This window comes from Bubalus bubalis, chromosome 6, assembly GCF_019923935.1.
Source record: "Bubalus bubalis isolate 160015118507 breed Murrah chromosome 6, NDDB_SH_1, whole genome shotgun sequence".
In the NCBI taxonomy this organism is placed as follows: Eukaryota; Metazoa; Chordata; class Mammalia; order Artiodactyla; family Bovidae; genus Bubalus; species Bubalus bubalis.
Genome location: NC_059162.1, coordinates 23,441,314 through 23,456,940, shown reverse-complemented (window position 1 = coordinate 23,456,940; position 15,627 = coordinate 23,441,314). Strand labels below are relative to the sequence as shown.

The 15,627-nt window shown below is 39.1% G+C and overlaps 1 protein-coding gene across 5 annotated transcripts in view; it reads right to left on the bottom strand.

Annotated features, from left to right (window-relative positions):
* NOTCH2 (notch receptor 2) overlaps window positions 1-15,627 on the bottom strand; it is a 176,456-nt gene that overhangs the window by 113,044 nt on the left and 47,785 nt on the right. For 4 of the 5 annotated variants that reach the window (XM_044944470.2, XM_006049346.4, XM_044944468.2 and 1 more), the window contains exon 2: window positions 11,066-11,147. The exons of the other annotated variant lie outside the window; for it this stretch is intronic. In XM_044944470.2, the coding sequence (XP_044800405.2) occupies window positions 11,066-11,147 (82 nt within the window). The remainder of the gene's footprint in view (window positions 1-11,065; window positions 11,148-15,627) is intronic. 5 annotated transcript variants of the gene reach the window in all.

The window sequence follows — 15,627 nt, the reverse complement described above, 5'->3', positions numbered from 1 at the left end:
TGAGTGGGAAAGGTGCTCGACAAAATCCCTTCCACCTCCTGAGTTTGATGACTCTACAATTTTGGTTTTTTCATTTCTTCAGCAATACTGCCTGAAAATGCAATGATGTTTGCTGATGGTAATGCTTGGGGTCAGTGGTTGTGTATGTCCTGACCATCAACCCACTCTAAGCAGGGACTCCCTGGGGCAAGAACTGTGCATGTCTCTTCTTTTACATTCTTCATGCTACCTAACTCTCATCCTTCTAAGCACAGAGACAATTCAATACACACTTGTATAAAGGAACTGTTGCACAACCCACACTTTCAGCTAACCCCTTGCAGGAAGCATAAGGAAGCAAAGAATAAGCAAAAGAGAAAGAGCGATATATTTAAACAAGATATGGAGAATAAAGAGGAACCATGAGCCTTAAAGGGAAAGAAAGGCCCCTTCCCCAAGTCATATGGCCAACATGAACGCCTGTTTTCCTCAGCACGGAATAGGGGTAGACACTGCAGTCTCTCCCTTTATGGACTCTGATCCACTGACAAATCACACAAGACTAAAAATGACATGTGTGTCTGGGAAGAGATGCACCAAATTTAAGCTTGCAGGGAATCAGCCACTTAATTAAATTCACGTAGGACCTCTTCCCAGACATAATTTTTATACATCATCTCAACATAGCATAAGTACCTATCTTACTCATTTCCCCACCTCATAATGCTCTCATTAATTTTTATAAAATTTAAGAAAGAATAGGTGATGTCCCATAATTAGAGAGTATGCTTCTCTAAAAACTAATTATAAACTCTGATTGTCACTGTCAGCCTTTGCCTAGGAGGAAATGAGTCAACTTTTCATTAGTAATCAAGTTCTGTCCATTTTTTAAGAGTGATCCAGAAATTCAAGGCCATGAGTTTTAACAATATGAGACAGAGAATGAGACACCACAAATATTACTTACAAATGCAGCTAAGAGGAAAATTAAAGTCAGAAAGGTTCCTGAGGTACTTTTCAGGCTGAGTGTGATTTCAGAAGAGGCAAGTTGCCCAGCAAAATAATTCCTTAAGGAGATGTCTCTGGCTTACACAATAACCACCAGCATTTCAAAACTTTAAAGGGACAGGGGGTTAAATGGCCAAGTCACTGCCATGGTCTAGGCAAAGGAATCATAACCACTATTAAATGTTTTCCACACAGAATAGGCATCCCTGGTTTATTCTGTATAATTGAGGGTTTGGATGTGTACTATATAATCAGAGGAAACAAGCAGAAAAGGACATGAGCTAATTTGGGGTAACCAGAGATGTGTCTAACAGATGCTTGCTTACTCTGGATCCCTGAAATGAACTGGATCAAGACAATGATATGCTGGACAGAAAAGATCTGAGGTTGGGATGCCTCAGATCAAGAATGCACTATGCCTTATATGAAGACTGATTCTGCTCCTGACATCTCTGTTTTTCCATCACTCCTCCTAACCCTTTTTTTTTTTTTCTTGCCTCAGAGATTTTGAATTCTGAGTTTCCCTGTAAACAATGTCCACAAGCCTACCTGGCCACTCTGTTCTGGAAGCAGCACAAGACTTAACAGTCAAGGCCAAAAGGCGGAGGAAAGGAGAGATGATTGCTCCCAGCTGCCCCTCTTCTTTGTCCTGGGGCCTCCCTGCTCATCCCTTAATCCAGACAGCCTATCTCAGGCACTCAAGCCAACATGTGCTAAAGGAATGAGCTTTCAAATCAGTTAGCTGTCATTGTGAAACAGATTAAAAATCCACAAGCTAGTTGAGCAAAACCTCACACAAACTGAAGTACAGAGAACACCCACGATGTAAAAAAAAAAAAAAAAAAAAAAAAAAGTTTTAAAACTATGTCATTAAGGAAAAAACTGACAATATTGGTAATGATTATTTCAGTTAATCATAGCCTTTTCTAGTCGCCTCAGTCTCACTACTTCCATCCCTCTGCCTATCCATTTCCTAAGACACAGTCAATATTCTCAGATTTATTCTCAGATTATAAGTGAACCACAAGATATTCTGATTTTAGTCTTCCATCCCATAGCAGTCGTTCCCTTGTCTCAATCTCCACAGTTCATATACATACATATATGTATGTATGTATGTGTGTATATATATGTGTATACATATGTATGTGTATGCCTCATCTCCCCAGTAAGATGCCAAGACATCAGAGAACTGCCACCATGTCTTATGCAAGAGAAACACAACACTCATTAGCAGACACTCCTGAGGAGGTCTAGATACTTCTGAATAAGAAAGTCAGACAGCACAGGCCTCCTCAGCCTTTATGTTTGATCACAATACCCTGCACAGTGCTTAATCACAGTAGCCAGTTCAATAAACACCAGTTTGATGAAAATTAAACTTTCCTTTGAAGAGGGCTATGGACTGAGTGCACCCCTTCAAAATCCTTATATTGAAACCCTCATCCCCAATGTGATGCTATTTGGAGCTGGGGACTTTGGGAAATAACTCATCAGATGAAGTCAAGAGGGCGGGGTCCTCATGAGGGGATTAGTGCCACCTTGTGAGGATATAGTGAGCAGCTGGCTGGCTACAAGGCAGGAAGAAAGTCCTCACAGGGAAGTGAGGAAGCCAGCACCTTGATCGTGGACTTCCCAGCCTCCAGAACTATGAGAAATAAATGTCTGTTGGTTAGGCCACCTGGTCTCTGGTAGTTTGTTATATAGCAGCCTGAGTTGACTAAGACAAACAGTGATGATCCTAAAGTGTCTTAGAGTCTGACTTTCAGTGTTGAGGATACAGGACTATACATATAGTACCTGGTGGAAAGTAGCCTGAATCCACATAGACTCCGTGCCCTAAACGCTACTATTCTACTTTCTCATTAATACCTACTTTCTCCTCAAACTTATGTAAAGAAAAAAAAATGGATATAACATTCCAGTTGGATATGTATCCTCAGTAATGCCACCTGTTATTTAAATAATGCCTTTATTAGTCTTTGCTTTCACTTTCTTTCCATAAAGGCCTTTTCATTTGGATCCAAGTAGAAGATTGTTTAGGAGAAGAACATTTTAAACAGAAGGTAACTGCATTAATAAGAGAAAACTGAAGGCATCACTATGAGAGTCAGTAATACATATTCAGACACAGAGGATGAAGTGCTAGTGAAGATTACCGATGATGAGTGAATAAGGTATAGAAAACTTCAGGACGCCCCAGAGAAACTATAAATGACACTGAGATGTAAAACAAAACACAACTAAAAAACTAGGAAAACAAAACACATAATACACACACACACACACACACACACACACACACACACACACTCACACAATGAGGGGATGGGGGTGGAGGAAACACTAAACTCCATTCCTAGCTACAAAATTCCTAGCTCAGGATGCTGAGAAGGAGGCTTAATGAAAAGCTTCATCACGCCCACACATTTAAGCTAGCTTAACAGAGAAAAAAGTACTTGGAAATTTTTAGATAATTACATTTTTATCACATTCTGACTTCCTCAAACCCTTTGTATTCAATCTTGCTAGCCTTGATAAAAGACAGATAGCCAAAATTTTAAATGAAGGATTTAATTAAGTTACTCCAGATCATGAAAGAGAAATATTTCTCATTCTGCTTAGTCAAAACAAAAGGGGGATAAAGGAATTACTACATGAAATTAATGGTGCTGACATGCCACAATGGAACAATGAGAAAGAAACTTTACTTAGGATTATGGTTAACCTGTGTTATGGGGACTGTGTTGAAAGAAGCCTAGCTAAACTCCTAACTATTTGTGCCAGGTTTGCAGGCCAAGATTAGTTGGTTTAACTTACTGGCAATGACCCAAGACAGGCAAAAGGAGAGCCTAAGAACCACCTTTTTCTACTTCTCCACCTAACACTGAAGTTTGTCACGTTTCTAACCTAAAGGATAAAGATCAGTTGAACAGAACACAGGAATTCTGCTGTTATATATTGATAAGAAGCTATTAATCAATTTTTCATACTTCATGAAAAATTCCTCAGGGACACAACATATTTGTAAAAGGATTTTTTCACGGACATAAGCATTAATAAGAACAACAGCTTAGAAATGGTTCTGTTGAAAGGTCCAGACCCCAAGTCCCGAACAAAGCAAGCCTCACAGGACACACGTCTGTATGTCTATAACTCACTGCAGGTATAAGGCTGTGCGCTTAACAGTTTGTGATTCCTGTGATGGCAGCACCGTTTATCAGAAGTGGTAGAATTGAACCTGTCTCAATGTCACAGCTGCATAAAATCTGTCTGGACTTGCTCACCTTCCATTAGGAAAAAAGGGAGAAGTTTCAAGGTTTTAAGTTTAATTTTTTCTACTAAAAAGCATGTTAGCACACAATACCCTCTACCCCCACCTTCACTGCTATCTTCTTATATTTCATCTGCACTACCTGCACTGAGCTATGGTGAAGGCCACTTCTCAGAAACGCAGCATTAGCCAAGCCTGGCCCATGGACTCAGCTGGCAAAAAACTTCGTATGGTTTTTTCCATAAGATGGTACAGAAAAACCCTAACAAAATTTTGGCCAACCCAATATTATGAGCTACCCAGGCCTACCTATGTCTCTACTTTAAAATTAAAGGAAACTTTATAGAATTTTAATCATAATCCTGATCTGAAAAGCTACCTTTCATGCACTTTCAAATGTTCCACACTGCCTTTTCAGAAGATCCTGTTTGAACTACCACTTTAAAATAGGTAATTTTGTCCCATTTTACTGATAAGCAAACTGAGACTCAGAGAAACAGTATATTTTCAAAGAGCCCACCTCAGGTCAGGTACTTAAAGAGTTATGTGATATTGGGCAAAATATTTAACCTGAGTTCTCACATACTCACTGGTAAAACAGGGATATTAAAATTATCTACGTTGCATGAGGAGGCTTCCCAGGTGACTCAGTGGTAAAGAATCCACCTGCCAATGCAGGACACACAGGAGACACAGATTCAATCCCTGGGCCTGGAAGATTCCCTGGAAGATGAAATGGCAACCCACTCCAGTCTTCTTGCCTGGAGAATTCCACGGACAGAGAAGACTGGGGGGCTACAGCCCATGGGGTCGCAGAGTCAGACACAATTGAGCGACTGAGCATGCTCAACCTTATCTGAGGACTAGAAAAATACACATAAAGAGCTTAATTGAGCACAGAAGCTAGTACATAATAAATGCTCAATAAATGTTAGCTAGTATAATACTCTTTAACTTGCAAAAGATATAATTACTGACAGTACTTGGGGCTCAACTTCACGTCTATCTGACATGAAAACTTGTCCTTTCCATGTCACCAAACAGGGCTCTTTCAAATGTGTTACTTTACTCACCAGTGCCAAACTAACCATACAGGAGCCTGGAGCAAAAAAAAAAAAAAAAAACAAAAAACAGTTCTGATTTCATCTTTTTTTTAAATGTACATATTTTAATCATAATTTTTGCATTAATTTTGAACTATTGCCTTCAAATATTATTTATCAAGATTGAAGGAACCTTACTGGCAAAACCAGTTTCAGCAGGAAAAGAGAAAGCGATTTAATAGTCGATATTTTTCCCAGTGCCTTTCTTTGATCTGATACTGCCCCTGAAGAGCACTGAGTGCACCAGCAAGGTGAGTGAAAGTGGAAAATGTTGAGTCAGGCATGACTTTTGAAAGTGCCTTTCTAGGGCAGTACTACCACAACACACTGGTGATGCATCCTGTAAGTCAGGCTCTGGAATATTTTGATCTCTATTCCCAGTTGCTCAGTCATGTCCGACTCTGCAACACCATGAACTGTAGCCCACCAGATTCCTCCATTCGTGGGATTATCCTGGCAAGAATACTGCAGTGGGTTGCTATTTCCTTCTCTCAAGAGGATGAAGAAGGCAGTGGCTCCGGTTCTCCTGGATGGCTTTTGGAGGCCTGGACCACCAACACTACTTCCTAATCCTGGCAAGGAAAACTGTTAGTTGTTTAAGTTCAATGTTTCTTAGCATTAATAGATAAATTTTAGGTGAAACGTGACAGTTATGTTTTATAACATTTTTTATTTATAATAATTTACTTTAAAATGTTTCTACTTAGATACTTTGGCAAAAAGTAGAGATTCTCAAAAGGAATTAACCATTCACAGAAGCTATATAACTCATGGTGACTTTCTATTGTTTCACAACTACTGTGCTAGTTACCTCTTAAGCGGTACGTAGAAAACTTTGAAAAACTCTTAAAATTTTATTTTATACTGTTAAAAATAATGGCAGAGTTGTTGATCAGTGGCTAAGTCACGTCTGACATTTTGCAACCCCATGGAGTCCACCAAGCCAGGGTCCCCTGTCCTTCACTATCTCCCAGAGTTTGCTCAGATTCATGTCAATTGAGTCAGTAACACTATGTAACCATCTCATCCTCCGATGCCCCCTTCAATCTTTCCCAGCATCAGGGTCTTTTCCAGTGAGTAAGCCCTTCACATCAAGTGGCCCAAGTACTGAAGCTTCAGCTTCAGCATCAGTCCTGCCAATGAAGTAATGGCAGAGTAACTTAGACCAACTCTCTCATTTATAATTATTATAAACTTCAGACAAAATGTTAAAAGGTACCAGAGAGCAATCAAAGCAGGCAGAAACTAGAAGGGATATGAGCCTCAAAGGAAAACACAAACTACATATATGAAACCTACACTTATATACCTTTTTCCCTGAAGGTATTCCCTAGTTCATGAAGCACAAGTGAATGGAAGTCCTATAAGAGCTAAGGAGTCAAAGGTATCTGGAACTGTCAAAATTCCTCTGAAAACTGAGGAAGAGAAATTCTGGACCGGACAGAACCAGTTTTGCAACTAGACACGTTAAAAAACATGTCATGTAACTCCACAACAAGATGATATGAGGAACACAACAGAAAACAAGAGCTGGAAGGCTGAAAAGCTGAGCACGGTTTTGGGGAGTCAGAGGTTTGAATTCAAGTGCTACCAAATTAGAGGGGCTTGAGATACACCCCAGTATGTGGTAAACACCTCATGCTTTCCACTGAATTCACTGAAGGGTTATACCTTGGGAATAAGGACTGTATCCAGACTCCAAGTCTTGACTAAGACACACCATCAGACTAAGAGCAAAACAGACCCACCATACCAGAACCTAAATACAAGCCTCCATAGCATCAAGCTGATCTTCCAGTAACATTCTTTAGAAGATAAATTTTAAAACGCATCACTTGCAATGTCCAAAAATCAATAAAAACTACCATAAACATGAAGTAAAGGGAAATTGAAAGAGCTATTGATGGAAACACACCCAAAGACAACCCATATGTTAAAAACTGGCAGACAAGGACTTTAAATAACTATACTGTGTCCTTAAAAATACACATTTTGTGAATTTTGCAAATTGTAACCTCACCCACCCCCAACACTCTAGTGAACTTGAGTTGCCCATGAGTTTTAATCAAAGTGGGATTTGGAATGGTTTATATTTGAAAGCCTGAGAAAACAACTTGAAAGTGATTAATGACAGCCAAACTTAATTATATATTTACACCTCCCAGTAGGACAGGGAGAGAATGAAATGTCTTACTTCTGTGTAGTGAGAGGGCTTTATTAAGAGCTGACAACAACTATTTAGGAGCAATAATTGAGTTTTATGCAAGATTACACAGGTTCTTCTTGTCTAGCTCCCAATCTAATCACAGACTGTTAGAATACTTAACAGTTAGAAAAAAACAGTTGAGCTGTATACAAAACTAACCTTTAAAAGTACTTGTCCTCATCTGTCAGTGTGATCTTATCAAGGATTTCTATAATTTCCATAAACAACCATTATAATTTGGCTAAGTCAATAACATTATGCTCTTTAAAGAGACAGTCAGTTGCCTTCTACTTTAAAACATTTTCCATTAATTCCCACCCACCCACTCACCCCTGTAAAAGAAATTTGGCCTCAGCTCTCTTTCCTTAATCCACTAAGCAATCTATTGAATGAAAAGACAGTCATTAAGTCCTGAATATCTGATAATGTGATTTTTATAAATCTTCTAAGTGTTCTAGTATTCATATACCATTTTGTGAAAATAATATTTACTGAGCAAGCTGGAGTAACTTCTTTCCCTAGGGAAAAAAATAAAGGTGGTGAAGATATACTGAAAGGCCTGCTAAGTAAATGTTATTTTTACTTAAATTTTGCTTACATTCTGTGGATGTTGGCTGGCGTGCCAATGTAGGATGAGTGACCTGGCATCCCTGATATCGTTCTTGCATTCCTGTGTCCACTGATGTTGATTCTTCTACTCCTGAAGATGCTAATATTACTTTTACTGAAGTAGAGACACAATCACTTTTTACAAGCTTTGTTATCCACTCCCCAGAAGATGGCCTTGCCCAGTTTTCCCCTTACTCTGCTTTTCACTAGAAGGTTGTTTCCCTCACAACAGGATTGGAAGTCATTTGAGGGATGTCTAGGACTATATCTAGGACTATATCCATAAGCAATCCACTCCATCAATAATTAACAAGTATTCAGCAACAGAATTCTGGCAGCTCCATTTTTGTCAATCACAAAGTGAGTCCCCTGTTTCCTAGCAATGCTTTTTCCAAAAACTGGGGGCAACTTTGTCTCTCTCACCTTGGTTGGAGAGCCTGAGACTCACAGATCTGTTTTCTCTCCCAAAATGACCCTTAGTGTCCATTCCTGGTATGTGCTCAGAGTTTAGTCTCCTCTAGAATCTTCTCTCCCCATGTCAGACCACAAATATGTAGGCTAACACTTGGAACGTATTTTAAATTCTCCCTACATAAGTCACCAAGTTGAATTATCTCTAAATAGAACTAAATTGCCTCTCTGTATGGTACTGACATCCTGAACACTACATGAAGCTAACAAAATTCTCAGAGGAAAAGTCCAGTCTCTACTTATTTAAGACAAACAGATTTAAAAACATGTGAGATGTATGGAAAGAGTAACATGGAAACTTACATTACCATATGTAAAATAGATAGCCAATGGGAATTTGCTGTATGGCTCAGAAAACTCAAACAGGGGCTCTGTATCAATTTAGAGTGGTGGGATGGGGCCGGAGACGGGAGGGAGGTTCAAAAGGGAGGGGATATATGTATACCTATGGCTGATTCATGTCGAGGTTTGACAGACAACAACAAAATTCTGTAAAGCAATTATCCTTCAATAAATAAATAAATAAACAAGTGAATGATAATACCTATCGAGCATTTTTTGATTCAAGAAACATATTGTTAGGCACTAGCTACATACCAAACTGAAAATGCACAAGACCAGGACCTCTCATACTCTAGTGGGAGAAACAAACATTATCAACAAATGATCATAATATAATGGGTTAACTACCACAAGATAGCTAAATAATAGAATGAAGCAAGTAACTAAGACACCAGATGCCAAAAACAGACTAAACAAGATTTCACTGGCCAATTCTAAGGTATTAAGTTCCTTTCCTTATTATCTCCAGTTGTGTTTCCATTCTTAGAGGAGACTACATTACATGTTTTTGGTTGGATTTTTTTCCCAGCTAGAAAAACTAAGTGAACAGCCTATAATCAGCTACATAAAAAATTTCATTTCCAATGTTATCTTTACTCCAATCCAAATAACCTATTGTTAGGCTTCACTGTCATCACAGCTTAAAATATTTTCACTTTGGTGAAGAAAATTTTTTCTGACTTGGAAAAATTCTTGTTCATAACATTAAAGAACTTAAATCCCGGTGTCAGAATAGACTTGATTGGAACAAATGTAATTATTACAGTTAAGTTATTCAGCTAAATATCCAGAAAAGAAACAAAACTATGTTGGATAAAATCACTTAAAATGCTTATCAAGCACATACTTCTACCAAAGTAAAGAACAAATACACCCCCAAAAAAGTATTAAAGAAGATAAATGTCATATTACCAAATCTTATTTTCTATTAAAGAAATAGAATGGATACATGTTCCTATCAAAAATTTTCAATTGAGGTAGAAGCGGGGGAAATTGTCCATAGGAAATCTAGAGAAGCAATTTAAAAGATTACCTCACAGGCTTCCTCAAACAAAAAGTATGGCTACACTTCATGATCAGACAGGAAGAAAAGGAACACTCTTGAGAACTAGCCTATACTCCCTAGTCCTATTCCTCATCCTAATTCATCTCTAGTGTGGCTAGTGTGTGCTATGTCCGACTCTTTGCAACCCCATGAACTGTAGCCCTCCAGGCTCCTCTGTCCATGGAATCTTCCAGGCAAGAAATACTGCAGTGGGCTGCCATTTCCTAACCCTAACCCTTATTCTTTTAAATCCATATAATGACCTTCACCCACAGCCCCTGCTCCCTACTCCATCCCTACAGGCATGTGTGTATTTTCTTCTCTCACAGACTCTCCTTCAGAATTGGATATTTTACATTAGGAAAAAAAAAGTGTTACATGGCTATAATATTTACCTATGGCAGGCAGAATTAAAGTTAATGTGCATTTGGTCTAACTTAAAAACAAGATCAGAGCTAACACATTGAGAATCGATTCTAATCTGAAAACTGAAATTTTCTTAACTGAAAGATTTCGTAATGATTAAACTGAAAAATGTTAAAGAATATACTCTCTGGGCTTCCCTGATGGTTCAGTGGGTAAAGAATCTGCCTGCAATGCAAGAGACACAGGAGACGTGGGTTTGGATCCTTGGGTCAGGAAGATCCTCTGGAGGAGGAAAAGGCAACCCACTCCAGTACTCTTGCCTGGAAAATCCCATGGACAGAGGGGCTTGGTGGGCTACAGTCCAAAGGGTCACAAAGAGTCAGACATGACTAAGCGACTAAGCACACATACACACACACAAGCTACTCACTGAAAGCCTTTATCATGATGAAAAAGATAAGGGTAAGACAGTAAGTTCTTATTAACCATTTATCTGACATCCAAATCCTCATCTTCCAAAAAACTACATCAGGAAAGTTAGTGAACCAGTAACATTTCACAGAAGTATTAAGTATAGGATAGTAGAGCCAAATCCTACTGAGGAAAAATAAGATATATGAAAATGAAAAAAAAAAAAAAGAGAGAGAGAGAGAGAAACTTACTTGCAGTATCCTGTACCGTTGTGGTAGGTAACACATATTCCTTCATTTACACAAGGCTCATAGCCATCTCGACATTGCAATGCTAAAAATAAAAACAAATGCACATTAGAAATAAGTCACTAATCATAACCCTTAGACATTAAAGAAATATCCAATTCAGGGCATCTTTTTATCTTTTGGCTTCTGGGGTCATAGAAGTAGAAAAGCTCATCCCAAGAGTCTCTTCCCACAGTAACTGCTCTGTGGTCCTGAATGGCATTCTTAATTCTCTGTGCTTCTATCTCTCTGGCTGCTACATCCCTTTCCCAATGATACTAAGAGAATTAAAGTTATGCTATCCAATCCATGATATACTACAAGCATCTTGGGATCTGGATACTTCAGATAAGCAATGTAAGGATTCATCGACGAAAATTCAGGAAGATCGTAGATACTAGGTCACCATGATATCAATGAATTACTTAAGGCTTCACGTGAAGTTTCAAAACAGGCCACTTCAAGAAGTAACCAGAAACATCAATAATATTCATTCAATAAACTATATTTGAGAGCCTAAGGTGCAATGCCGGAGACCTGAGTTCAATTCCTGGGTCAGGAAGATTCCCTGGAGAAGGAAATAGCAATCCGCTCCAGTATTCTTGCCTGGAAAATCCCATGGACAGAGGAGCCTGGCAGGCTACAGTCCATGGGGTCGCAAGAGTCAGACACGACTTAGCAACTAAACCACCACCACCAATGTGTAGCAGATGCTGTATTAGGATCCAGAAGAAAAGGCGGAAATAGAAAACATAGAGAAATAAATAAAACATAATCTCTAACTAACTTCAAGGGGCTCACACAAAGACGGGAAGCAGACCATGAATAGAGCTTGTAGAGGAGGGAGGATATCAAAGTAAAGAAAATGAAAAGTTAATTTTATATATATATATATAAATAAGATAATAATTCTCAAATTCTTGAATCCTCATTCCCGTAGTAAAAAGGCACTTCACCATCCTAATTCCCTCCCAAAAGAGACTGCTCAGAAATAAACAGCAAGAGTAGAAACTTTCACTGAGTTCAGCCGAAAGAGGAGGAAGTCTACCCAAAGGCTGCCATTTGTTTGCTGGATAGTTACAATACCTTGATCGTCTAGCTTTTAGAGTTAGAATTTTCATCACCAAAATGCTTATCAAGAATCCTAGTAACAGTTAGAAAGGCAAGACAGAAAGAAACCTTGTCAAACAATAAAAACCAAAATGGAAATCCATGAAACATTTTCTGGAAGATTATGAAGATATTCATCTCCTAGGATAGTTCATGTAAAAATACCTGAAAGCAAAATCGAGAAGGCCCTGGTTTTGAGTTTCCTCTGTGCATATCACTCTATGAATAAATTACAACATCAGAGGCTCTAGGTCTGCCCTTCTGGGGGATACTAGCTTCTTCTCACAGCAGGGCTCATGCATAAGCTAGATATCAGAACAACTCCTCTACTAACAATTACTGCATGAGAACACTTTGCTTGCCCACTACTGTTATCAACATCAAACTGATGAAAGTTTATAAAAATCTCATCTGTTAAGATAATAATATTTTTTAAAACTAGTAACAACAATAGTTAACACACAACAATACTGTTTAAAGCACTTACACAGACTAATTAAATCTTCCCCACAACCCTATGAAGTAGTTAATTTCATTAAACTCATTTCCACAGAAAGCATAAGTGACCTACCTATTGTCACAACCGTGAGTTAAAGAGCCAGGATTTGAACCTAGGGAGTCTGGATCTCATGAGAGAGTCCGTCCTCTGAACACAGTAATATGCTGCTCCCCACTATGACATTTTTCTTCTCAAGTTGGGCAGAATAGGTATTATTATACCCACATATTGGAAAGTGAAGGCCAAGGAGATTAAGAGACCACCTCATGGGGCATTCCACCCTAGCACTAGCTATGATACTGCAGGGCTTTACTGAATCCAGCCCCATCTCCGTGACAGCTGTTGGGATCACACAAGCAGTCACTAGGTTGTAGTCCGAACAGGCATATGCAGGAACAGGGTCATCTTGTTGTCCATATCCCACTTCCCTGTAGGGCTCAAATGCTCCCTCTTCCCACACTGATAAGCCCAATGCAACAACTATAATTAAAACAGTTAATGTCAGGTTATTTCCTCCATACCAAAGTTCTCAAACTGATTTTTTTATTCTCTTTAGACACTTTTATTAGTTTCAATGAGAACTTCCTGACTTTTTTTCTATTTGCTTTTTTCTTTAAAAAAAAAAAAAAAAAAAGGCAACCTCACAGTAGGAAAGGAATGTCCTGTAGGCACAGAGCAAGCTACAGCTCTGTCCTCCCCCTGCAGGAATCCTGGTGCAGTAAAGGGAGTCAGAAGTCCTGAAACCCTGTCCTGACCACAAATGAACTGCACCCCTGCAAGAAAAGCAGAACCTCATGGGGGATCAATTTCCCAACCTGTAAACCAAATGGGGGTGAACTAAATACTCCTGGAGGGCCCTCTGTGATCCAACAGTGACAGCTCCCTCATTAACAGAACATGAATGCCATGCTTGGTGCCTAGAGAGATTTATCCAAAGGATATAAGAAGCCAGCCACCTGTGACTCAGAAAGCCATGGATGCAAAGAAAGAAAAAAAAAAAAAAATCAGTCTGTTTCTATTAAGTGTCCTGGCAAATCATTACACTGACAGGTTCAGAGAAATATAAACAACCTAAAGTCAATATGTGGCAATCAATATAGAAAATAACTTTATAGCCTAGTCTCAGTGAACCAATCAAATTCAGTGACCAAAAAGGAGGTGGGCTTACAAGGCTAATAATTAATGCTACATGACTGATCTTCAGGATCATGCTACCTTGAACTTTTAACATTTACTAAGCCACAGTTCTCAAACTTTAGTGTGTATCAGAATCATCTGGAGGGCTTGCTAAAACACAAACTGCCCAACTCCATTCCCACAGTTTGTGAGGGAATTAGTCTAAAGCGGGTCTGGGAATCTGCGTTCCTAACAAATTCCCAGGTGATGCTAATTCTGCTAATTTGAGGAACCACATTTGGAGACAACAGCTGTATTAAGGCATGATAGTCCACTTTAAGGAATTGCCTAAGAATGTATAATACATTGGAAGTCTTGGATGATGTACATGACAATATAGTGCCTGAATGAATGAACAACCAATAAAAAAAAAAGTAAAATTTGGACACTACTTTGTTCAGGGGCTATTTCTAAAAGAATACTGTAATTATTTGTCATAAAAACAGAAGGTAAAACTTTGATAACTCAAAACCATGATGGTGAGATTGGGAAAGACCTCATTTCAAAATTCAATTTACTTTTTCCCATGTAAAACAATTAAACTTCATAAAATTTAAGTAGCTTTATATTTGTAGAGTAGAAAGTGAAATGTTCAATCATACTAACCAAAGAAATCACGCTTAAAGTGTTCTTTTAAGAGACTCAGAGAAACTAGTCACTCACAAAAGGAGTAACTTTTTCCAGAATTTTCATCTTAAGCTACAGTTCAGTTCAGTCGCTCAGTCGTATCCGACTCTTTGCGACCCCATGAATCACAGCACACCAGACCTCCCTGTCCATCACCAACTCCCGGAGATCACCCAAACCCATGTTCATCGAGTCGGTGATGCCATCCAGCCATCTCATCCTCTGTCGTCCCCTTCTCCTCCTGCCCCCAATCCCTCCCAGCATCAGAGTCTTTTCCAATGAGTCAACTCTTCTCACCAGGTAGTCAAAGTATTGGAGTTTCAGCTTTAGCATCAGTCCTCCCAATGAACACCCAGGACTGGTCTCCTTTAGGATGGACTGGTTGGATCTCCTTGCAGTCCAAGGGACTCTCAAGAGTCTTCTCCAACACCACAGTTCAAAAGCATCAATTCTTCAGTGCTCAGCTTTCTTCACAGTCCAACTCTCACATCCATACATGACCACAGGAAAAACCACAGCTTTGACTAGACAGACCTTTGTTGGCAAAGTAACATCTCTGCTTTTCAATATGCTATCTAGGTTGGTCATAACTTTCTTTCCATGGAGTAAGCGTCTTTTAATTTCATGGCTGCAGTCACCATCTGCAGTGATTTTGGAGCCCAGAAAAATAAAGTCTGACACTGTTTCCACTGTTTCCCCATCTATTTCCCATGAAGTGATGGGACCGGATGCCATGATCTTCGTTTTCTGAATGTTGAGCTTTAAGCCAACTTTTTCCCTCTCCTCTTTCACTTTCATCAAGAGGCTTTTGAGTTCCTCTTCACTTTCTGCCATAAGGGTGGTATCATCTGCATATCTGAGGTTATTGATATGTCTCCCGGCAATCTTGATTCCAGCTTGTGCTTCTTCCAGCCCAGCGTTTCTCATGATGTACTCTGCATAGAAGTTAAATAAGCAGGGTGACAATATACAGCCTTGACGTACTCCTTTTCCTATTTGGAACCAGTCTGTTGTTCCATGTCCAGTTCTAACTGTTGCTTCCTGACCTGCATACAAATTTCTCAAGAGGCAAGCCAGGTGGTCTGGTATTCCCATCTCTTTCAGAATTTTCCAG